This window comes from Anolis carolinensis, chromosome 4 (assembly GCF_035594765.1).
Source record: "Anolis carolinensis isolate JA03-04 chromosome 4, rAnoCar3.1.pri, whole genome shotgun sequence".
NCBI classification, from domain to species: Eukaryota; Metazoa; Chordata; class Lepidosauria; order Squamata; family Dactyloidae; genus Anolis; species Anolis carolinensis.
Genome location: NC_085844.1, coordinates 44,565,585 through 44,589,375, shown reverse-complemented (window position 1 = coordinate 44,589,375; position 23,791 = coordinate 44,565,585). Strand labels below are relative to the sequence as shown.

General features: G+C 37.5%; 1 protein-coding gene across 8 annotated transcripts in view; it reads left to right on the top strand.

Moving 5' to 3' along the window:
- chd7 (chromodomain helicase DNA binding protein 7) overlaps nucleotides 1-23,791 on the top strand; it is a 148,348-nt gene that overhangs the window by 92,217 nt on the left and 32,340 nt on the right. For all 8 annotated transcript variants that reach the window (XM_062980342.1, XM_062980341.1, XM_062980343.1 and 5 more), the window contains exons 9-22: nucleotides 294-408; nucleotides 4,430-4,513; nucleotides 6,980-7,117; nucleotides 7,212-7,333; nucleotides 7,645-7,888; nucleotides 9,280-9,456; nucleotides 10,246-10,389; nucleotides 10,802-11,057; nucleotides 15,634-15,844; nucleotides 16,573-16,768; nucleotides 16,972-17,139; nucleotides 17,804-17,983; nucleotides 18,818-18,928; nucleotides 19,034-19,239. In XM_062980342.1, coding sequence (XP_062836412.1) covers nucleotides 294-408; nucleotides 4,430-4,513; nucleotides 6,980-7,117; nucleotides 7,212-7,333; nucleotides 7,645-7,888; nucleotides 9,280-9,456; nucleotides 10,246-10,389; nucleotides 10,802-11,057; nucleotides 15,634-15,844; nucleotides 16,573-16,768; nucleotides 16,972-17,139; nucleotides 17,804-17,983; nucleotides 18,818-18,928; nucleotides 19,034-19,239 — 2,352 coding nt within the window. The remainder of the gene's footprint in view (nucleotides 1-293; nucleotides 409-4,429; nucleotides 4,514-6,979; nucleotides 7,118-7,211; nucleotides 7,334-7,644; nucleotides 7,889-9,279; nucleotides 9,457-10,245; nucleotides 10,390-10,801; nucleotides 11,058-15,633; nucleotides 15,845-16,572; nucleotides 16,769-16,971; nucleotides 17,140-17,803; nucleotides 17,984-18,817; nucleotides 18,929-19,033; nucleotides 19,240-23,791) is intronic.

Here is a 23,791-nt window from a genome sequence, read left to right as displayed (position 1 = left end):
GATTACATCGGGGGGGGGGGGGGGGTTAAATCAACATTTTTAATTGTAGAAGACTGTTTAATTCAGTTTCTGATTAAAGAATCTTAATCTCACATCTTTGTTCAAACTATATTTAATGTATGTATATACCATTAAATTTCCAGAAATGTACAATGCTTCCTTAAAAATGATAAAATTTATTTTCTGTTTTTGCATAAATAATTTACCAAACTGTCAAGCTGTGAGTATGAATTAGATGTATTACTGGGACATTGCAAATTGGGTTTTTTTCTTCTTTTCATTTTGACTTTTAGCTCTTACCTTCACTGTCAGTGGGCATCTGTGGAAGTGTTGGACAAAGATAGGAGAATACAGCAAAAAATTAAAAGATTTAAAGCAAAGCAGTTGCAAAATAAGTTCCTTTCAGAGGTATGTATATATATAGTTTTTGACAATATACTTTAAATCCTCAGAACCTTGCAAACTTGGTGACTGTCATTCATATCACAGCCTCATGATTATTGATATGCATTCTATGTACTCTTTTCCTCAAATCTCTTTGAAACTTTCAATTGGCATCAAATGTATCATCCTACCAGATATTGAAACAACCACTATGCCAATTTTCACATTATGCCAGTTTACAGGCTCTAATTGTGTTGTTATTGTTTCCAACTTATGGTAATTCTTCCAGGAGTTCCTTGGCAAAATTTGTTTAGAGGCAGTTTGCCTTTTCCTTCCTTTGAGGCAGAGTGAGTGTGACTTGCATAAGGTCTCAGTGGATTTCCTTGGTCGAGCAGGGAATCGGACCATGATCTCCACAGTCATAGTCCAACGGCCAAAGCACTGCACCATACTAGGTTCTCTTCATATGTTTGTGCCATTCCTTATTCATTTGTTGTCACCCAGTATCCTGTACAAATGTTAACGTGTACAGTCCCCACAGGTTTGGGCCCAACATAGTTTAGAGGAAATGATCTCCTATGGGCACCTTTTTAAAGCATAGTGGATGAATTGCTATTATATTACATTCCTGATGGTTGTGTTTCAGTATGGAATTGTGAGTGAGTGATGCGTCATAGCTGAAAGGAGGGGAGATGGTGAATGAGTGAAGCGCCATAACTGATAGGGAGATGGGTGGGTGAGTGAGCGAATTATTTGGGGTAGGAACATCAAAAGTTGTCCATTGTTCTGATAAGTAAAGAAAGCTAATAGTTGGTGACAGACCGTTCTGAAATTTCAGATTCATTTTTCAGCAGCATGGGGAGGCAGTAGTTCAAGTTGGGTTCAAGCCGGATCTGTTTCCTTTGTTGTTCTTCTGAGGAAGGGTATGTCACCTATCAACCTTACTATCTTAAGAAGGAAACCAGCCCACCTACCCAGTTTCACTCTGCCTTTGCTTACTTGCCGTTACTCCAGTTCACATGGCTCTGAATTGACTGTTCTGTCAGTCCAGGAGGGTGCTTAGGCGATCCCTCGTTGTATGAGTATGATGGCCTTCCAAGTGTAGTGTCTTGGCGGTAGATATGTAAGTGTCTGTGGAACCCTATTCTTGACCCACATGTTCTTCCACAGTGAGGGCATCGGTTTCCAGGTCAGAGTTGACTTGACGCGCCTTCCTCTTTGCACAGTTCTCCCTTTTGCCCTCAATTCGTGCCTCTTCAAATTCCACAGCACTGCTGGTCACAGGCGCACAGCTAACCTCCAGTTAGAGCGCTCAAGGGCCAGGGTTTCCCAGTTCTCAGTGTCTATGCCACAGTTTTTAAGGTTAGCTTTAAGCCCATCTTTAAATCTGTTTTCCTGTCCATCAACATTTTGTTTTCCGTTTTTGAGTTGGGAGTATAGTAAGTGCTTTGGGAGACGGTGATCAGGCAATCGGACAATGTGTCCAGTCCAGCGGAGTTGATGGCGTAGGAGCATTGCTTCAATGCTGGTGGCCTTTGCTTCTTCCAACATGCTGGATTTTTCGAAGGCAATGCTGATTGAATTTTTCAGGAGTTGAGTGCGACATCTGTAGAAAGTTCACGTTTCGCAGGTGTATAACAGGGTTGGGAGGACAATAGCTTTGTAAACAAGCATCTTGGTATCCCTATGGATGTCCCGATCCTCAAACACTCACTTCTTTATTTGGAAAAATGCTGCACTCGTTGAGCTCACGTGGTGATGTATTTCAGTGTCAATGTTAACTTTTGTGGAGAGGTGGTTGCCAAGATAGCAGAAATGGTTAACATTTTCTAATGTTACACCATTGAGTTTTATTTCTGGCATTGCAGAGGGATTGGCTAGTGACTGCTGGAAGAGCACTTTTGTTTTCTTGATGTTCAATGAGAGACTGAACTTCTCGTGTGCTTCTACAAAGGTGTATAGAGTGGCTTGTAGGTCTTCTTCTGAATGTGCACAGACTACGTTATCATTGGCATATTGGAGTTCTATAACAAATGTTGTTGTGACCTTGGTTTTGGCTTTCAATCTGCTGAGGTTAAATAGCTTGCCACCTGTCCGATAGATGATTTCCACTCTGGTGGGAAGCTTCCTATCAACAAGATGAAGTATCATAGCGATGAAGATGGAAAATAAGGGTTGGGGCAATGACGCATTCCTATTTCACACCTGATTCCGCCTTAAATGGGTCACTGGGAGCCATTGCTGTCCAAGACTGTTGCCATCATGTCATCATGGAGGAGCCACAGGATGTTCACAAATTTGTCAGGGCATCTGATTTTTTGGAAGATGGTTCAGAGAGCACTGCCATTCACTGTGTCAGATGTCTTTGCAAGGTCAATGAATGCCATGTACAGAGGTTGATTTTGTTCCCTGCATTTTTCTTGGAGTTGTACAGTGAAGAACGTGTCCACTGTTCCTTTGGAGGGGCAGAGGGGCGGAGTCACGTATTAATAATAAGGTTTCAGTTCTTCTTCATCTGGAACCTGCCTTTGTTTCCAAAATAAATCCTGTATGCCATCATTCTCATGAAATTGTTCTGCCTTCATTTTGCCCAGATCTTCTAAGACAACACAGAGGAAGGAATGGTACAGATTGGAATTGAGAGTATAAAAAATTTCATCAATGCAATAATTTGTTGGTGTCCTTTCAGGAATTGACTAAGGGCTATTTGCATTGTCTCATTGAATGTGATAGTGGTATTACTGCAAAGGATTCAAACACATCCCACTTGTGGTGCTGTCTTTTCTCTGGCTTGTTGTTGACATCTTTTTGTGGTAGGTTTGTAGGGTGGCCATTTTCTCCATCTTCTTTTGTCAGATACTACTGGATTGACATATTTGCCCTTAAAAAAGCAGATTGTGTGCTTACAGTGAGTTGATGTCACCTCTAAGGGTGTAGTGATTACTTAGTCCCTGCTTAAGGGAATGATACCCTACATTGCAAGAAAACAGAACATTAGTAATTATTTTGAAGGTTTCTTTCCAACAGTTGTGAGGAAGAAATCTTTTCCATCCTAGTCAGTGTGTTTCTGTATTTTTATGCCCCTGGTACTTTGGTTTGTTTATTTGTCCTGAACTTTGTTATTCCATCACTGAGTAGATGGGGCTAGCTCTCCTTAAGGTAGTAGGGTTAATTGACAGGTGATCTGTTCTATCTGTAAAGCACAGAAGAGAAGCCAGACCTAACTTCAATCCAACTTGAAGGATTCCCTCCCCAAAACTGCTGAAAAGAAACCTTCATGTAACTTCAAATATTCCACTTTGTATGCCCTTCCACTTGTTTAGAAGTAATTATTATTTGGGGAATATCAGCATTGCCTGGAAGGCTCATAAAATGGCAAGTTCACCCTGAAGAATTTGAATTATTTTTAAAGTGACCAGTATCCCTATAAAGTAAACCAGTTTTGTATTCCAGTATTACAGATGAGAAGAATTTGGGGCTTCTTCTTCATGCAGTTTTCACATATATATCAATACATATCATAAATAAGAAAGTTATTGGCAAGATAAATACCTTATGACCTAAGAGGGAAACACATTCCCAAGTATAATTTTTCCAGTGGCCTTTTAATTTTCAGTTGTTGAAATAATCTGTAAATCTGGTTTATACAGCAATTAGGCAATTTCTGTACTTATATTTTTACAGTTCTTAGCATACATAGCTCCAGTTTCTTTATTGCAAGCTGCAGACTTCAGGAGAATGCTAAATGCATTGCATGGTATAAGCCTTTTTGATTGCTCATTAGTGAATTGTAATTTCACACTCCATTTAAAATATTCTTAAACATTCTCGTGCAGTAAAAGGTTTCACACAGTAATTAAGAGGCCCAGTTAACAAAGTCTGAGAAGTCCGATTCCCTCACGGGGAACAATCTTGCTGAATTGTCACATTTCAATTAACATGTTGAAGTTTGCCAAATACACATTATGTATTATACCCTTTCCCTCATTTTAACATACTGAAAATATTTAGCAATAAAGATTTCTGTTTTTTTATCCATAAACAGATAGATGATGAACTATTTAATCCTGATTATGTTGAAGTTGATAGAATAATGGATATTTCATGTAGCAAGGATGATAATGGAGAGGTAAGAGCATTTAACAAAATGTCATTTTATAAAGTTGCTCTTTAGAAACAGTATTAGCAATACAGAACATAGTGTGTTTACATTTGCTGTCCATAGATGTTACCATGTTGTTATATCTCTTCTCAGATGTTACATATCTTTAGGCTGCCTCGCATAAAAATTCTGGAGGGCCATTATACATAGAAACAAAATCTATATATATATAAATGTAATGTGCTGTTTTACTATGGAGTAAACAGCAAAACCACTGAACCAAATCACACCAAATTTGGCCACAAAAGACATAGTCACCCAGTCTATGTCTTTCAAACAAAAAAACCTAGAAAAATAAAGCCCAAATTAGAGGACAAGAAAGAGCCATTTTCCCCCTTTAGTAATGGTTCAGAATGGTAGGCCCCGCCCCCTTTAGACCCTGCTCACATCTATCCTAGCAATTCCTTCAGCTAAAATGGCGCCCAGTGCACAGGCCTCATCCACACTGCCTATAAAATACAGATTATCTGCTTAGAACTGGATTATATGGCAGTGTAGCGTCAAGTCCCTCCCACACAGGTATATAACCCAGAATGCCAAGGCACATAATCCACAGTATCTGCTTTGAACTGGATTATCTTGAGTCCACACTGCCATATAACCCAGTTCAGTGTGGATTTTATACAGCTGTGTAAGAGGTGCCTCATATAATCCAGTTCTAAGCAGGTGATATAAGATTATAAATATAATATATAATATTTCATGTGGTATAATAATACAGAACAATATAATCTCTAAAATCAGGACAGTAAATAAAGAACAACACTCTGAAAACAGGGAAAATCCAGACAGGAAACAATCAGGGCCAGCTAACACCTCCCAACAAAGGATTCCCCCAGACAGGAAGTATCCAGGCTTTGAAGCTGCAAGGCCATTAAATGCTAATCAAGGTGACTAATTGCAGCATTCATACGTGCCCCACCAAGACTATTAATTGCTATTCAACCTGGGCAACCAAGGATTCCACAAGGTAGAACGCGACCAGGCTTTTAAGCTGCAAGACTATTCAGTGTAATTCAAGATGACCAAACAATGATTCCTCGACAAAGGAAGTAGCCACTAGCCAGGCTCTTTGATTGAAAGTGCTACTCCAGCTCGCCAAACAAGGATTCCTCTAGCTATAACACAGCCGGGCATTGAAGCTGCAAGGCTATTCAGTGCAGTTCAACCAAATCAACAAAGGATTAACCTTGGTAGAAGGCAGCCAGGCTTTGAGGCAGCAATACTACTCTGTACTACTGAAGTTGACCAACCAAAGATTCCGCTAGATAGCAAACAGCGAGCCTATTCATTGCAATTCTAGCAGCTCAAAAAACCATTCCCCTAGAACACAGGTACCCAGCCTCCCAAGCAACAAGCCTATTCCATTGTATTCCAGCTCACCAAACAAGAATTCCCATAAGAAGAAAATGGCCAGGCTTTGAGACTGCAAGGCTATTCCCTGCTATTCTACCTAGCCAACAAATGATTCCCATAAGCCACAGAAACGCGTGGCTGGACACTGCTAGTAGTTTAATAAAGTCAATATTGATAATCTATATATATAAAAGGGTAATGAAATTTTGGCCTAGGACAAAACAACAAAACTACACATCCCAGAAACACTAAACTTGGCAGCACAACCCGTCATCCATGCCTCTACGTTCATACAACAAAAAGAAAACACAAATAAAGTCCTAATTAGAGGGAGAGGAAGAATTGTTTTTATCCAATTGCTGCCAGTTAAAAGGCTAAGCGCCGCCCACTTGGTCTCCTAGCAACCCACTCAGCCCAGGGGACAGGCAGAGTTAGGCCTCACTTAGGCCTCTTCCACACTGCCTATAAAATACAGATTATCTGATTTTAACTGGATTATATGGCAGTGTAGACTCAAGGCCCTTCCACACAGCTGTATAACCCATTTATAATGGACTTAATGTAAGGTAAAACCTTTACCCTTTACCTTAACTACCACCAATTCCTCAATACTTTATTTCCCATACCACCAGACTTTGCCACAGCAACGCGTGGCCGGGCACAGCTAGTCTGTTATAAGTTTTTAATTAAGATAATCAAATTGTGAGCTGCTGTTTTAATAGTGGCAAAATGCTTGCCAAAGTATTCTTGTTTATACTTTTAAATGGAAAGTATTCAATTGTATGGATGGATTTCAGTTTTCCAGACAGATTTTTGTTCCAAAATGCAACTGCACCTTGTTTAGAAAACTAGTAATGTAATCAGGTGATGAAATACATTGCTGCAAAATTGTTTCAGTGTTATTAGCCACTTGGGTTTTGACATGGTTTTGCCACGAAAATAAATTGTTAATAAATATATTGAGCAAGTCATATTTAGACTTCAGAGTTCTGCTATAGATGATAATGCTGTTATGCTCAGGGAGCATGTATTCATTTTAATTCAATCTGCTTTTTGTTTTCTTAATTACAAACAAAGCCCGTGACTCATTATTTGGTGAAATGGTGTTCACTTCCATATGAAGACAGCACATGGGAGTCAAAGCAAGATATAGATCAAGCTAAGATTGAAGAATTTGAGAAATTAATGGCTAGGCAGCCAGAAACAGAACGTGTGGTAAGATTTGACTCTCTATGGAAGATATTACCAAAAATTAATACAGTATTGTGTTTTTTAGAATCAGTAATATGATGTACTGTATTTTAAACAGGAGCGGCCTCCTGCTGATGACTGGAAGAAGTTAGAGAGTTCCAGGGAATATAAAATCAACAACAAACTCAGGGAATACCAGTTGGAAGGGCTAAACTGGCTTCTTTTCAACTGGTACAACACGTATGTAAATTAACGTTATTATAAAAAGGCATAATGTATCATTATGTTCTGCAGTATTTCAAAATGTTGGGTCTTTTAAATTAATGTGCTAACTTTATGAAATATCAACTCTTGTAATCAAATAAATATACATACTCTTATGAAGCCCAGAAAATATTTTCAAATTATACATCTATAATATTTCAATATATTGTGGCCCCTTTATCTTGGGATGGAAGTATGTAGATAAACTGAACAACTGTGTTTTTTGAATGCTATTTGAGAACTGAACAGTAACTTAATTAGTGAACATTACTGTTAATTTATTGCAGGCGAAACTGCATTTTAGCAGATGAAATGGGATTGGGGAAAACTATCCAGTCCATTACATTTCTCTATGAGATATATTTAAAAGGAATCCATGGCCCTTTTTTGGTTATTGCCCCGTTGTCCACAATCCCCAATTGGGAAAGGGAATTCCGTACCTGGACAGAGTTGAATGTTGTTGTATATCATGGGAGTCAAGCCAGCCGACGGATGATTCAGTCGTATGAAATGTACTTCAAAGATGCACAGGTAAACATTTTTTCCTGGAAAAATGATTTTTTTACAAAGTGTGCATTGTTTTCATTGGGTTGATTATCTCCATTGTTTAAGGTGAGGTCTCCAGATTTGGGGCTGGGTGGTGGTGGTAAGGGCAACTGCATTATGTTGCTCTTTGCTTCTAAAAAACTACAAATTAGGAAGTTAAAGAGGAATGAACAGCCTTCCAACTGTGCTTAGCAAAAACATGTAGGTGGCTATTTATCAACAACCAACATGCTATAGAATTAAATTGGAAGGGACTGCAAGAGCCATCTAGCCCAACTGCCATGCAGAAATATACAACTGGAGAACTCATGAATTATTTTCATTCAGCCTCTGTTTAAAAGCCTCCAGAGAAAGATAACCCCCCCCCCCCCGATCTTGCAGTAAAGAAATTCTACTGTTGAGGTGTACAGTGTTCCCTCACTACTTCATGGTTTGCTTTTTTGCGGATTCGCTGTTTCACGGTTTTTCAATAAACTAAAAGAATTTATAAATCATAAAAAATTACAATTTACAACGTAAGGAAGGGAGGAAGGAGAAGCCAAAGGGAGAGAAAAGGAGCCCAAGCGGCAACAGGAGGAGAAGGAGGCAATTTATCAACACATGATTGGTTGATAAAGACTTAAAATAGTGTATAACTACTAAAATGATATATAAATATATAGTGTCCCTACTTCACAGATTTTCACTTATTGCGGGTCTTCCTGGAACCTAAATCCTGCGATAAGTGAGAGAACACTGCAATCTCTTTCCTTGCCATTTTAATTTATTAATTTATTTATTCGTGATATTTCTATCCTGATATTTCTATCCCGCCTTTCTCTATCCCAAAGGGAACTCAAGGCGTCTTTACAAATAGGCAGCTATTCGATCCATTTATTCAAATTCTAATCTCTGGAGCAACATATAATGTAGTTAATGCTACTTAAAGAAGCAATGGTTTTCTTATTCTCTTGCCCATCACGCTCCAGTTTCAACTCTCAGGACAAACTAGGTTTTAGCAATTGCCTAGCACAGTCAGTGTCTCTGAGAAGTAATGTCTTTTTTGTTACTTTGCACAGAAAAAGTACTTCTTATCTCAGTCTCTAGTTCTAAAGCTGTTGTGTTTTTGCCATAGTCTTCCTTTTTATGCTCAGGCTAAAATAGTTGATTTTGCTTAACTTTATTTCTCAGCTCATTTCTGCTCTCACATAGTTCTGTTATACTCCAGTGGTCTGTTATTGAATTAGTTCCTGTCTCTTGGCTGATTTGGTGCCTTGAGAGCAACTTATCAATGCTTTAGTCAATAAGATCATGAATATTCTTAGAAGGCGATGCATGTAGATTTGACTCATTTTTATTGTTGTGTTAACTGGCTCAAATACCTCCTATACTTTTAGGGTCGTGCAATTAAAGGGTCATACAAATTCCATGCAATTATCACTACATTTGAAATGATTTTAACGGATTGTCCTGAGCTTCGTAACATTCCATGGCGGTGTGTAGTAATTGATGAAGCTCACAGACTGAAGAACAGAAATTGCAAGCTGCTGGAAGGTCTCAAGATGATGGACCTGGTGAGTCCTATTACTCTTAAAGACTCAGGGGATCTCTGTCCCATCAATCCAAAAGGATAGTGGGTTCATGTTAAGCTTTGCTTATGAGTCTGTTCTTTTTTAAGGCAAGACATTAAACATGAAAAAATATGATACAGGGAAATAGAAGTCTATCCTTTAGCTTTAGATAACATTTTTGGTCAACTAATAATAATTGCAACAATAACAACTACAACATTCTTTAAATTTATTACCTGGCTCCCCTCTCGACTCGATGCGGGGCACAACATAGTCAAATACATCTATAAAATCACATATTAAAACATAGTTAGCCTGCAGTCATAAAATGTAGACCGCTATTAATACATTAAAAGTGAAAATCATATTTCTAATTCCTGTTTCCTCACCATATCCTAGTACTTTGGCTCATGGGTCCACTGGGACTCTCTTTGATGTTGTTATTTGCAAAAAAAATGGTGCAGTATATGATTTGAAATTATTTCACTCTTTTTAGAAGCCTTTTCTGGTTATTCAGGCACTGGATTGTTACTAAAAATTAATAAATATAAACATGCAATAAAATTAGGTGTGTAAAGGAAGAAACATTTTGTTTGATATAGTGATACAATGAGAATGGTAGACTATTAGAAATCTTGCCCTCATTGGAAGTAGCAAAATGCCGGGAATTGTTGCTTGCCAAATTGTAGAGCAGCGATTGTGAATTGGTAGAAGGAAGAAATTAGCCTTGAGATGATTTTCTGTTTGAACATTCATCATTGTGGACTATTCCCGATTGGCTCTTTCTTTTAGGAACATAAGGTGCTGCTTACAGGTACTCCATTACAAAACACTGTAGAAGAGCTCTTCAGTTTACTCCATTTTTTGGAACCAAGCCGCTTCCCTTCAGAATCTACTTTCATGCAAGAGTTTGGTGATCTGAAAACTGAGGAACAGGTAAACTATTCAGTAGTGTTTCCTTTTCCTACCTGAAAATATTTTAAATTGTGATTTCTTATTTTCAATATAAAATGACTGAGTGATGTGCTGCTTTATTTTTCCCTTGTTGCTCATCAAGAAATGGGATGATGTCCTGTCATCCAATTTCTTGATAAAGCAATAAGGGAAAAATAAAACAGAGCTTCTTCTAAGCTATCTTCTCTCCACATGTAACACTGGTCAATAAAAATTTGGTTCCTCAAATGTTAAACCTGTTTTATTGGGTATATTTGACATTTTCAATGATAATAGTATAGCTGAACGGTGCCCATAAGAACTCTGATTTCAAGTATTAAAAGGATGAAAATAAAAGTGGGAAGCATTTTCTGTTCTCTATGCATAATTCATAATATAACTCTCTATTTATTAGGTTCAAAAACTCCAGGCTATCCTAAAACCAATGATGTTGAGACGTCTTAAAGAAGACGTGGAAAAGAACCTGGCCCCTAAGGAAGAAACGATCATTGAAGTTGAATTGACAAATATTCAGAAGAAATACTACAGAGCCATTCTTGAAAAGAATTTCACTTTTTTATCAAAAGGTGGTGGTCAAGCGAATGTTCCTAATCTGTTAAACACTATGATGGAATTAAGAAAATGCTGCAACCATCCATATCTCATCAATGGTAGGGTTGATTTTTCCTTCTTTTAAAAGCATCAAGCTGTCATGGGAGTTTGCCATTTTTAGGCAATAATTAAAACATGATTTTCCATTTGGGTACTAATCTGAATACACATGTTTGTAGATTTGCCAGAAAAGAATAAAGCTCTCCTACCAAAGAAGGCACCACAGAACCTTCTGGTTCCATCTGAGGTAGAGCCCCCTCACCCCCATATCATGAGGGGGCTTGGTTTCTGTATTGATCTTGAATAACCTTAGGAGCAAAAAGCGTACATCCTTTTTTCCTCCAGCTTTTTATCTCTCTCTCTCTCTCTCTCTCTCTCTCTCTCTCTCTCTCTCTCTCTCTCTCTCTCTCTCACCATCATTGATTAGATAGGAAAGGAGATCACATCATCTTAACTCAGGAAGAGGGACAAGTATCACAGTAGCCAGCTTCTCTGGTCACACAAAGTAGTACAGCTATTCAAGTGAACTACCTCACTATCCACTATTTTTCCAATCATGTAGGTACAACTGGTGATAGTAACAGCTAAAATAGTTACCTATTTTTGGCACGGATATGACTCTTTCAGCATCAGTCTCTAATTCATTCTGCCAGCTTTGGAAGACTGACATGAAGGGGCCTTCCCTTCTTTTTTCCTGCCGCTGAAAACCATTTGCTCTTCACCACAGAGATGGTGACATTTTGAATTCTCCTTCTCCCTCAGCTCTCTCTCTTTCTTCAATAACTTTACACTTCTTTCACAAGGATCCTGTAAAACACAAAAGAACCACCCATATCCTCCTTTCCTTTTGCCTCAGATACCACCACCACATCAACCATATTTTTCTCCAGACTTTTGAAGTCTCAGTAGTACAAATTGGAAGAACGCAGTTACTTTTCTCACCTCCAAGGTGGTGATTGTCAAGAAGGAAGCAAGTTCATCACAGATCTAGCAAGAAGGTGTCCTATGCCACAGAATATGGCGTCTTAGGGCCCTTCCACACAGCCATATAACCCAGAATATCAAAGCAGATAATCCACAATATCTGCTTTGAATTGGGTTATTTGAGTCCATACTGCCATATACTGTAACCAAATTCAAAGCAGTTCTGTCTTAATGGACTTCAGTGTTCAACTCTCTATATATCAAAAATTCTGTAAATTGAACACAGATGCCCTTCTTAAAGTTTTCTGCTATGATCTCACATTTCTGGTCCACATCCTCAGTTCCATTTTGTGTCCATTACCTCTGGGAAGATATCCCAAAGATATATCTGCTTAAGGAAATCACCAGTCAATTTATTTGTCATATGAATTAAGTATTTTTTTTTGTCTTCTAAGACCATATAAGCATTATAGCAAATATTTTCTGATCAAATTAGTTAGCATAATAAAAATTAATGACTGGAAATTTTTTAGAAAACAATATTGAGGTGTTTGAGTTTGAAGTTCAACATATGTTGGACTCTTTATAAGTAATGCTTTTTAGTAGGCCAATAAAATGCAAACATCCCTGGGGTTTAGAGGCAGATTTTTACTATTTTTACTACTCTGGATGTTAATTTATTTTTTTATATGATGGAAATATTGAAGATCCTTGATTGATGATTTATTGATCTATAGTATAATAAAGTATAATTTTAAACAAACAACACAGTCAGCTTGCCATGTTATTATTATTATAACACAATATACTTTCCTTCTTCTTACAAACCAAGAATAGCATAGCTTGTAGGTAGAATACAGAAACAGTAATGTAGATTTTAAGCATTATTTAGTGGTGTGTGTTAATTACTCATTGGCTGCTTATAGTTTTCTTTGGAGCTTAGTTTTCAACAGCAGGATTTAAACATGTTCAAGTTCAGATATCTTTTATGACTTTTTCTTTGATATAAAATACCATGGGAAAGTTTGACCTAATCTACTTGACCTGGCCTGAAGAGGACTTATTTAAATGTCTCCTACAGTCTGTGCTACTTTTTGATTGGTACTAATTACATACTAAATTTGTGGGAGAAGCAGCAACAATTCAACAGGCTGCTGCACTTTCTAACACTTGGCAGGAAATGATCAAGGAATGGATGCTTGTTTTGTTATTCAGTACTTCACCCATCTGTCAACCATTTTCTACCAGGAAATTGATGGCAATATAATGACATAGTTTGATGCAGAGGTTTGAGCATTGGAGTGTGACTTTGTTACCAGGGTTCAAATATCCAATCAGTCATGGAAACCCATGGATGCACCTTGGACAAGTCTTACATTTTCAGACTTGAAGGAAACCAAAAGCAACACCTCTGTGAACATATCTTGCCAAGAAAACTATGTGATAAGTTCACCTTAGGGTATCCCCAAAGTGGAAACAACTTGAAGGCACACTTTGTCAGACCTACTCTGGAACTATGGTTATAGCTCATCATTGTTCCTTAAGAGCATACTGTTCGCATCGTCCTATGCAATACTTTCTCTTGTCCCAAAGCAGACAAGAGCACAATGCACAGAAGTTGCTCCCTTGAAGCCCTAAAGTCCTGTACTCTCGCGCTAGTGCTCCCTCTGGTGCTAGCTCTTAATTCAAAATGCTGCTCTGTTGTCAAAACGAAAGCCAAGCGACAGCTCTTAACACAAATGCTCTTAAATTGGGATGCTCTTAAGTAGAGGTTCCACTGTATATGCTAGGTGTGGACAGCATAAGGAAGAGTTAACACCCCTGTGGTATTAGTATGCTATCTGTTTCCCTGTTGAGAAGATTTCATCTCACTTTCTATCCCTGTGATAATTGGATTTTGAGAAATTTGGCTTATTGTGGAAACAAGTATTGGTGATAAACCTTCAGTGGAGACACCTTTTTGCCATATAACTCTTTCGGTAGTGACTTCCCTTCCTTTATGTTGATTTCCCTCACTTCCTGTTGTATCTCCCCAGTTCTTAACTATGAGTCATTTGTAAGTTGAATGTTTGTAATTTGGGAAATGCCTGTATTTTAAATTCCTAAATTAAAAAAATGGTTTCCATTTTTATAATGTGGTAATATTGCATTTCCCCCTACAATACATGAAAAAATGCCCCTCCCCTAATAGGATTCATAAGTTCCAAACTTGCATTTCTAATTCTCATTTATTGAATAAATGAGTGTGAACAGATTAAAATATATCTAGTGCGTTAAAAAGGCATATCTTGAAAGATGGATGGATGAGGTTACATTTTTCCCTCCTACCTTTCTTTAGGATTGCAGTGAATCCTTTTCTATCCTGAAGGCGTTTTAAAAACTGACTGCAAGGGCTGTGCCACTTTCTTGATAGATTATTTTTCTTTGTGATATCAGTTTTGAGAAAGAGGCAAGATATAAGGGATCATTATAATGTTATTGATGAAGATAGTAATATTTGTTGTTGTCTCAGCAAGATCTTTAAACTCTTTTAAAGATCTACCGTAGTTATGTTTATCACATTGAAAGCAAAACATGTAATAAAGTTTAGGTCAGGTTAATAGTATGTTAAATTTTTAATTTAACCAGCACTAAAATAGGTGAGTTACTGCTGGCAGGTCACACCACACAGTATGTTCTCTATACAGATACTTTTCTAAGGTAGTGATGCAGCTGCCTAAATTACCATTAAAATCAAAATAATTGTGAGCAAGAACATGAGCAATATTTGTAGATGTCAGTGCTAACTAGGAATATTGATTGAAGCATACAGCTCATTGATTCTAAGCAGAAATTACAAATCTGCTTTGCACTATGGTTGTCTTCCAGAAATCCATTGCAAAAATTGTGTCTTAATCTAGTTTTATGCAATGTTCCACAAATGTTTCAGTTGTGTGCTGCTGCTTTTGTGACACCTTAGTTATTTATGTTTTTCTCTTCTCAGCTAAATTAAATCACATATTGTAGTATTTTTGTTCTCATTAGGCAAAATATTCTACAATAGCATAACAAGTCAAAATGTGTTTAAGCACATGGAGAAGCTTTAAAGAGTATTTTTATGATTAACTGAAGGGTTATGGCCTTTGTCTCTTTGGATTGCTCATTTTTTATGTTGTGGCTGAAATAATTTCTCATGTGAATATACCCACTTACCCAGTTCCGTAGTGGGTACAGTTTTCATTTTGTCATGATAACCACTGTGTGATATAAGTTACGCATGTGTATAAGTTATACTTATTCAAATTATATTATATTGTCAGAATGCATATACTTCAGTGACAGTTAACTGTTGTATTTGTGCTATGATTTCAAATATCTTTTTGAAAAGGAATTGTTTTTGCCATTACATCTTCCCACCTAACTGTTGGAGATAGTCTTTATGTCCTTAATTTACTAATTAATTACTCGATCACTCCCAGCTCCCTAATTTGTTATGACTTCTGGCTTGGCACCTCTGTGTTGTTGTGAAACTTGTTTCCTGGAAGCTTTGCTTTTATTGTTTGTTTATACTTCAGTGTTTTCAGTGCTATTTTTAGCTAACTAAATGCAGCTATGTAAATATTTCTTTACATATAAAACTCTTTAGACATTGTACGGGGAATTTAACACAATATCATGTTTTTATTAATAAAACCTTTAGAGTATTCACGAATTGCTGTCCAATCTCTGCAGGTGCTGAAGAGAAAATTTTGGAAGAGTTTAAAGAAACACACAATCCCGACTCTCCAGATTTTCAGCTCCAGGCAATGATCCAGGCTGCTGGCAAGCTTGTACTGATAGACAAGTTGCTGCCAAAACTGAAGGCTGGTGGCCACAGGGTGCTTATCTTTTCCCAGATGGTGCGCTGCTTGGACATACTGGAAGACTACCTCATTCAAAGACGGTGAGAACAACAATAAAATTCAGTTCAAGGAAATAGCATTTATTCAACATGTAATCAAGCATTTAACCTGTGTTGCAAAGAGAGGAAACAATGAAACCATGGGAAATTAACATTATGAATGGAAAAAAACAGTACATGCATAAGAATAGCAATAATTGTACTGTTAATTGTAATCTTTTGTTAACCATCAACAGACAACCATTTCATTTATGGTTAGGCTTGGCAGTTCTTTCAGGATTACATATTATGAATAAGATTAAAACCTGTTCTCTACCAGGACGAAGGCATACCCTGTAACCAAAGATTGTTTGTTAATAATCACAATGATTACAAAATTAACTCCTTTTGTTGTTTTGTTGAATCTATTTAAAAATCATCTTTTTAATGCTGGGTAAAACATTACAGCGAAGTACAATTCATGAGTAATGTTGTTTTCTATATACTATAGTGAATAATCTAAAATTTGATACTTTACTTCAGTGTCTAATAATTTTGTAAGTGCAATCTCTTTTCCATGTGGTTTTTAAATGAATATGATTAGGAGGGGAAAAGAGGTAGAAAATATGGAGAAGTCCCCTGTGTAATTTTCTGCCTCTTTATACTTCATCATTTTATTGTAATTTTGTATATACATTTGGAGAGACGGAATTCTGTTTCATTCTGCATTCTTAACCTAGTAACTTTTTGTTTCTGAGTCCCCTTTTTGTAATACTACTCTGTTTTCCTAGGTATCCTTATGAAAGAATTGATGGCAGAGTAAGGGGCAACCTTCGTCAAGCAGCTATTGATAGATTTTCTAGACCTGATTCTGACAGATTCGTTTTTCTGCTGTGTACAAGAGCGGGTGGTTTGGGAATAAATCTTACTGCTGCTGATACCTGTATTATTTTTGATTCAGACTGGAACCCTCAAAATGATCTTCAGGTAATATTGTAAACAACAATGGTTAAACTTTTCTCTTAATGTTATGCAAAGATTATTCTCTTGGATAATCTGCTAAATTTGATATGTCCATACATACACTCAGAAGTTTTTATTTAATCTAAAATTGTTTTAAGGTTTGCATGAATTAACTTCCTTATTTTATGGAATTGCACAAAATAAATGTCCCTTTCATAATTTTTCAGGCTCAGGCTCGATGTCATAGGATAGGACAGAGTAAATCAGTGAAAATCTACAGGTTAATTACAAGGAATTCTTATGAAAGAGAAATGTTTGACAAAGCAAGTTTAAAGCTTGGCCTTGATAAAGCAGTATTGCAGTCCATGAGTGGAAGAGAAAATGCTACAAATGGGGTAAGAATATGAATGCGGCTTGTATTTTTCAAAAAACATTCTTAAATTTCCTTGTGTTATACTTTAAAAGAATTTGGTTTTGTAACTGATGTACAAATTAACCAAATGCATCTTTTCATTGAATGGGCATGTTTTTTTAAAAAAAATAATAACTACTAGAGTACATTCGTTAATTTCAGAATTAAAGCCGGCACAGAAATGTAAGCCTTTCCCCCCAAATATAGTCCTGATAAAAAAATGTCACTCCAAAACTGCTCTTTGGATTGAGAGAAGAGAATCTGGGGGAATAGCTAACTCTTGTGCCTCCCTTTGATGCCACCTCACCATACCTATAGCTGTTTGCATTTTGTCATCAACTCCCCTTCTCACACTAGCTGTCAGCATTTTAATATACATAAGCTAAATACAGGTGCATTTAGAAACATGAAACCTAGTTTTATCTTTCTAACCTAGCATGGTAATCTTGATTTTCAACAACACTAAAATATATTTACTAAACATTTTTCTCTTCTATTATGTAGTCGTTGGAAGTTAGTGCATGTTGTTCAAAATTGTTTATACAAATTAGACTGGTTGAAGGAATAAGAAATGCTATTTTCTTTTTCTATGATACACTATAAAATGTAGTTTTAAAAGAGCATTTTCAATTCTATGTGAATTATAGGTACAGCAGCTTTCTAAAAAAGAAATAGAAGATCTTTTGAGGAAAGGAGCTTATGGTGCTTTAATGGATGAGGAAGATGAAGGGTCCAAATTCTGTGAAGAGGATATAGATCAGATTCTTTTGAGACGAACACACACAATCACTATTGAATCTGAGGGGAAAGGTTCTACGTTTGCGAAGGTGAGCATTTAGGTCGATGATTTTCTGGTGAAAATAGATATTAGTATGAATTATCTTTCCCTTGGCTATATTAACTTGTACCTATCTCAGTATGCAAGTAGAATCCATGTTGTTTTTACGGTGAAACAGAAGCTAGAAGTCAGCTAAATCCTCCATTAATACATGTTGTCATGAATATAAATCTGGTTGCCACAAATGCAGCTTGCAGGTTTGAAATCTCTTAACCCTATGAAAGACTGACAGGAATACAGATAGTACTTTTCATTGCGATTAGAAAGCTATATACAGTGTTCCCTCACTACATCGCGGTTCACTTTTCGCAGATTTGCTGTTTTGTGGTTTTTCAATAAACTCTAAAATACTTATAAATCATAAAAAATTACAATTTACATCCTAAGAAAGGGAGGAAGGAGAAGCCAAAGGTAAAGAAAAGGAGCCCAAGCGGCAATGGGAGAAGAAGGAGCCGATTTATCAACACAGGATAAAAACTTAAAATAGTGTATTAACTATTAAAATAATGTATAAATACTAAATAAATATAGCGTCCCTACTTTGCGTATTTTCACTTATTGCGGACAGTCCTGGAACCTAACCCCCACAATAAGTGAGGGAACACTATAGTGTGTAAACCTTCCTGCTTAGTGTACTGAACTCTCATTGTTCTATTTGTTTATACTTTTTTGTTTTGCTGATCATTCAAACCACTATACTTCGCTGTCTCTTCTCTACAGACCATTTTCTTTTGTTGGTTTCCTCTAGGCTATACATTATAGGTGGAAAAATGTAGATTACATTTTTCATTGTATTCATATATTTAATGTACATTTCTTTTAGGCTAGTTTTGTTGCATCTGGAAACAGAACAGATATTTCCTTGGATGATCCCAACTTTTGGCAAAAGTGGGCAAAAAAAGCTGAACTTGATATTGATGCCTTAAATGGAAGGGTGAGGCATTTTACAATACAATTACTAATGATATTAATGAAATATGAGATAATTAATACTGGTGTTTTTTAAATGCTTACTATTTAATTTTATTCTTCATTGTAGAACAATCTAGTTATTGATACACCAAGAGTAAGAAAGCAAACTAGACTATACAGTGCAGTCAAGGAAGATGAACTGATGGAATTTTCAGATCTGGAAAGTGATTCTGAAGAAAAGCCCAGTATAAAACCTCGTAGGCCTCAAGACAAATCCCAGGGATATGCACGCAGTGAATGTTTTAGAGTGGAAAAAAATCTGCTAGTTTATGGGTAAGTAAAATATATTTAATTGTTGTTCATTCTGTTAAAATTATTATAATTTAGCTCATTTTGCTAAGAATCACATGGCATATATAGAAAATTCATAAACTCATTTTCTTGGTGTAACAGAATTTAGCATGTGTGCACTATACTGAACTGTAGTCACCTTTTTGAAAAAAAAAAACGTTTTGCTCCAGTGTGGAAAGGCCATCCTCAAACTTCACAGGTAGGTCTTCTAGGCCTTAAGGATTTTTTCCTGTGGAATCTTTTTTTCTGTTTGTGGGTTAGGAGACGTTTATTCCTGCTGAGCCTTGCCATCTTAACGGAGACAGTCAATCCCAGACTTTATTGTGAGGGATTTATTGAGTCCTTAGCTTCCTCTGAGATTTAAGATGACTATGCAACAGAGTAGGTGCCAATGCACCGCATTGAAGGAGCTGATCAACTCAGCCTTATAGAGATAGCTGTTCATATTCTGATTTGTGCTACAAAGCAAACTGGTTCACATGGCAGTTCTGACCACACTGGAGGGCTGCCAGGTACAGCTTTGGCTGCATGCATTAGTCCATTGGATGCGTACTTCCTCCTCATATTTATGCTTTGTTGGATGCTGATTCTTCTGACCCTGAGATTTCAGATGAGAGGGAAGGAGAGTTATCCCCAGAGCAGCGGGAGGCTCTTCCTGAAGATATTTATCTATGTTTATTTGAGTCAGAGCAATGTCTTCTTTGCGGAAGTGTCTGTAATTGTCCCCTGGTAGTCAGGCTTTTGACACAATGGGAAAAGCAAAGCTGTTGATCGTTCCCTTTTCTGAGGTGTTTACAGAGGTAATGGAAGGGGAGTTGACTCACCTTGTTGTGGTGAGGGCTGCCCCTGCATTTCCTAAATCTTTATCTCCTGGTGTAATTGACAAATTGAAACTTCTTATGGATGCTTCAGTGGCTGCATTGGTATTGAATTCTCTGTTTGCTCTGTTTACTTTTTTAATCTGTGCACTTTTGTTTTATATGATATTTTTGACTGATTTACTTTTAATTATCTGTTAATTGTGTATTATGTTTTGTACTGGCATTGAATGTTTGCCATTTTCCTTTGGAAGCTGCCTTGAGTTCCCTTGGGGAGAGAGGACAGGTTAAAAATAAAGTTGTATTATTATTATTATTATTATTATTATTATTATTATTATTATTATATTGTATGACACAGCAAACAAGATAGATATGGTGGATTTCGTATCACAAAATCACAAGTTGAACACTTCCCAAGTGTCTAGGACTGTGTGATGTATTTTCGGATGATGCATGCAGATCCCAGTAGGGTGGCCTTTTGCAGTTGACAGATTGTAATTTTGTCAATGTCTATTGTTTCCAAATGCCGGCTGAGATCTTTTGGCACAGTACCCAGTGTGCCCATCACCACCGGGACCACCTGCACTGCTTTCTTCCAGAGTCTTTGAAGTTCAATCTTGAGGTCCTGATAGCGGCTGAGTTTTTCCTGTTGTTTTTCATCAATGCAACTCTCACCTGGGATGGTGACATCAATGATCCAAACATTTTTTTCCCACAACTGTGATGTCTGATGTGTTGTGTTCCAGAACTTTGTCAGTCTGGATTCTGAAGTCCCACAGTATCTTTGCGTGCTCATTCTCCAATACTTTTGCAGGTCTGTGATCCCACCAGTTCTTTACTGCAGGGAGGTGGTATTTGAAGCATAAGTTCCAATGAATCATTTGGGCCACATAGTTGTGCCTCTGTTTGTAGTCTGTCTGTGCTATTTTCTTACAGCAGCTGAGAATATGATCAATGGTTTCGTCAGCTTCCTTGCATAGTCTGCATTTTGGGTCATCAGCTGATTTTTCGATCTTGGCCTTAATTGCATTTGTTCTGATGGCTTGTTCCTGGGCTGCAAGGATCAGGCCTTCTGTCTCCTTCTTCAGTGTCCCATTTGTGAGCCAGAGCCTGGTCTTCTCCTTATCAGCTTTTCCTTCAATTTTGTCAAGGAACTTTCCATGCAATGTTTTGTTGTGCCAGCTGTCAGCTCTAGTTGTAGTGTGGTTTTCTTGTACTGGTTTTTTGTCTGCTGTGCTTTGAGGAGTTTCTGATTTTTGACTTCAATCAAAGCAGGTTCTTCACTTTGCTTTACATATTCTGTCAGGGCATGTTCTTCTTCTTTGACTGTTTTACTTGTAAGAGTCCTCTGCCCCCTGATCTTCTAGGCAGATATAGCCGGTCAACATCACTGTGAGGGTGCAGTGAATGATGAATGGTCATGAGTTTTCTTGTTTTTCTGTCCAAATTGTCTAGTTCCGCCTGTGTCCAATTTATAATGCCAGCAGTATATCTTATGACAGGTATGGCCCAGGTGTTTATGGCCTTGATGGTGTTGCCTCCATTAAGCTTGCTTTTGAGAATTTTTCTGACCCTTTGTGTGTATTCTTTACTGACCATAGTTTTCACATGTTCATGCTTGATGTTGTCCAGCTGTAATATGCCCAGATATTTATAGGCCTCTGGCTGGTGACACTTTATTGTTTGGTCATTAGGCATATTTATGCCCCCACTTTCAATGATTTTTCCCTTCTTCGATGCCACTGTCGAACATTTGTCCAAACCAAACTCCATGCTGATATCAGTGCTAAAAAATTGGACAGTGTTAGTCAGAGACTGGATTTCAGTTTCCATTTTCCCATATAGCTTCAGGTCATCCATGTATATCAGATGTGAAATGTTGTGAGATTTCTTAGATGTTTGATAGCCGATATTTGTTTGTTGCAAGATTGTTGACAGAGGGATCATGGCAATAATGAAAAGCAGAGGGGACAATGAATCTCCCTGGAAAATTCCTCTTCTGATGTTGACAAGTCCATAGCTTTCATTTCCAACAAACAGTTCAGTTTTCCAGTGCTCCGTCATGTTTTCAATGAGGGTGCCAACGTTTTTACAAATCCCGATGGCGTCCAGACACTTGATGATCCAGCTGTGTGGGAGTGAGCCAAAGGCCTTTTTGTAGTCAATCACGTCATGTGAAGATTAGCTTTTCGGCTCTTACAGTTCTCCAAAATCATTTTGTCAATCAATAACTGGTCTTTTGTGCCCCTGCTTTTCCGTTTGTTGCCTTTCTGTTCATCTGGCAAGATGTTTTTTCTTCAAGATAGTCTTGAATTCTGTCAGCTATGATGCCAGTCAGTAGTTTAAACATAGTGGGCAGACACGTTATTGGCCTGTAGTGTCCTGGTGCTGCTCCTTTTGCTGGATCCTTTTGTATCAGGTAAGTTCTTCCAGTTGTTAGCCATTCACTGATACTTCCTTTCTGCAGCATCTCATTGAATTGTTGGGCCATTTTTCCATGTAAACTAATCAGATGTTTGAGCCAAAATCCATGAAGTTGATCACTACCAGGCAACGTCCAGTTCTTGACTTTTTGCACTCGTTTGCTGATCATTTCAGTTGTTATTTCCATCTGTTCCATTTTGTTCTGTGAGAATTTTCCTTCAAACTCCTTTATCCACCCAGGGTTTTTGTTGTAGTTTTTATTATTTTCCCAAAGTTCTTTCCTGAACTTTGTTGTTGCAGTTTTCTCTGGCTTTATGGTTATTGTGTCTGTTGTTTGGTTCAGACTCTGGTAGAACCGTCTTTGGTCTGATTGAAACAGTTGATTTTGTCTGTACTGGATGATTCTGGCTTCATATCTTTCAATTTTTCTGGCTGTTGCAGTAATTTGTTCTTTCACAATTTCCAAAGCTTCTTCAATTTTTCTGGTGTTCAGCCAGTACTTTCGGATCAGGTATTGCTTGATTTTGTCATTCTTCAGTTTCTTCTCTTTCATATTTTTCAGGTTACTTGCATCTGATCTAAGCTTTTTGATTTTCAACTTTAGCCTGACCTTCCACTTTGGTTTTCCAGTCGATTTTCTTTGGGGGCTGCCTTGGTTGTAGGAGCCCAAGCTCTTCTGTTACTATCACTGCTGCACTGTAGGCATACTGGTTTGTTTGTTCAATTGATGTTATTTGGACAGTGGAGAGTACTGCATTCACATCTTTCATGAGAGGCGCCAGGTGTCTCTTGGGCACTGTTTTTAGAGTTGGGAGCCACTTTCTTATTGCATGGTGGTTCAACAGGTGTTTCAAGTGCTGATTCTTCAAATTCTTGCAAAAGCTCCACACTTTCTTCTGGTTCAATCTGTTCCACCATTCCAAGTGTGGCTGGAGTCTCTGCTGCTGTCTGTGCTGTGGTCTGAGTGTAATTTACTTTGCAAATTTTCTGGATTTCTTCGAGTTGAACTTCACTGAACACTTTGTTTCTGATTATGAATCTTCGTTGGTCAGCCAGTCGGGGTTCTGTTATCTGTGAATCAGGGTACTCTTGTTTCCACAGTTGATGCATCCTTTTTTGGTAGCCACGCCTTTGAGGTTCAGATTTGTAATAGCATTTCATAATTGTGCGGTTTTCTGGCATTGTATATTTTTGCCGCTTCTGTGACTGTTCATTTGTATTTTGATGCCGTAGCTCACTTGTCGATGGATGTCCAGAATCAGCAGCATCCACTGCGGTCCTTTTTATCC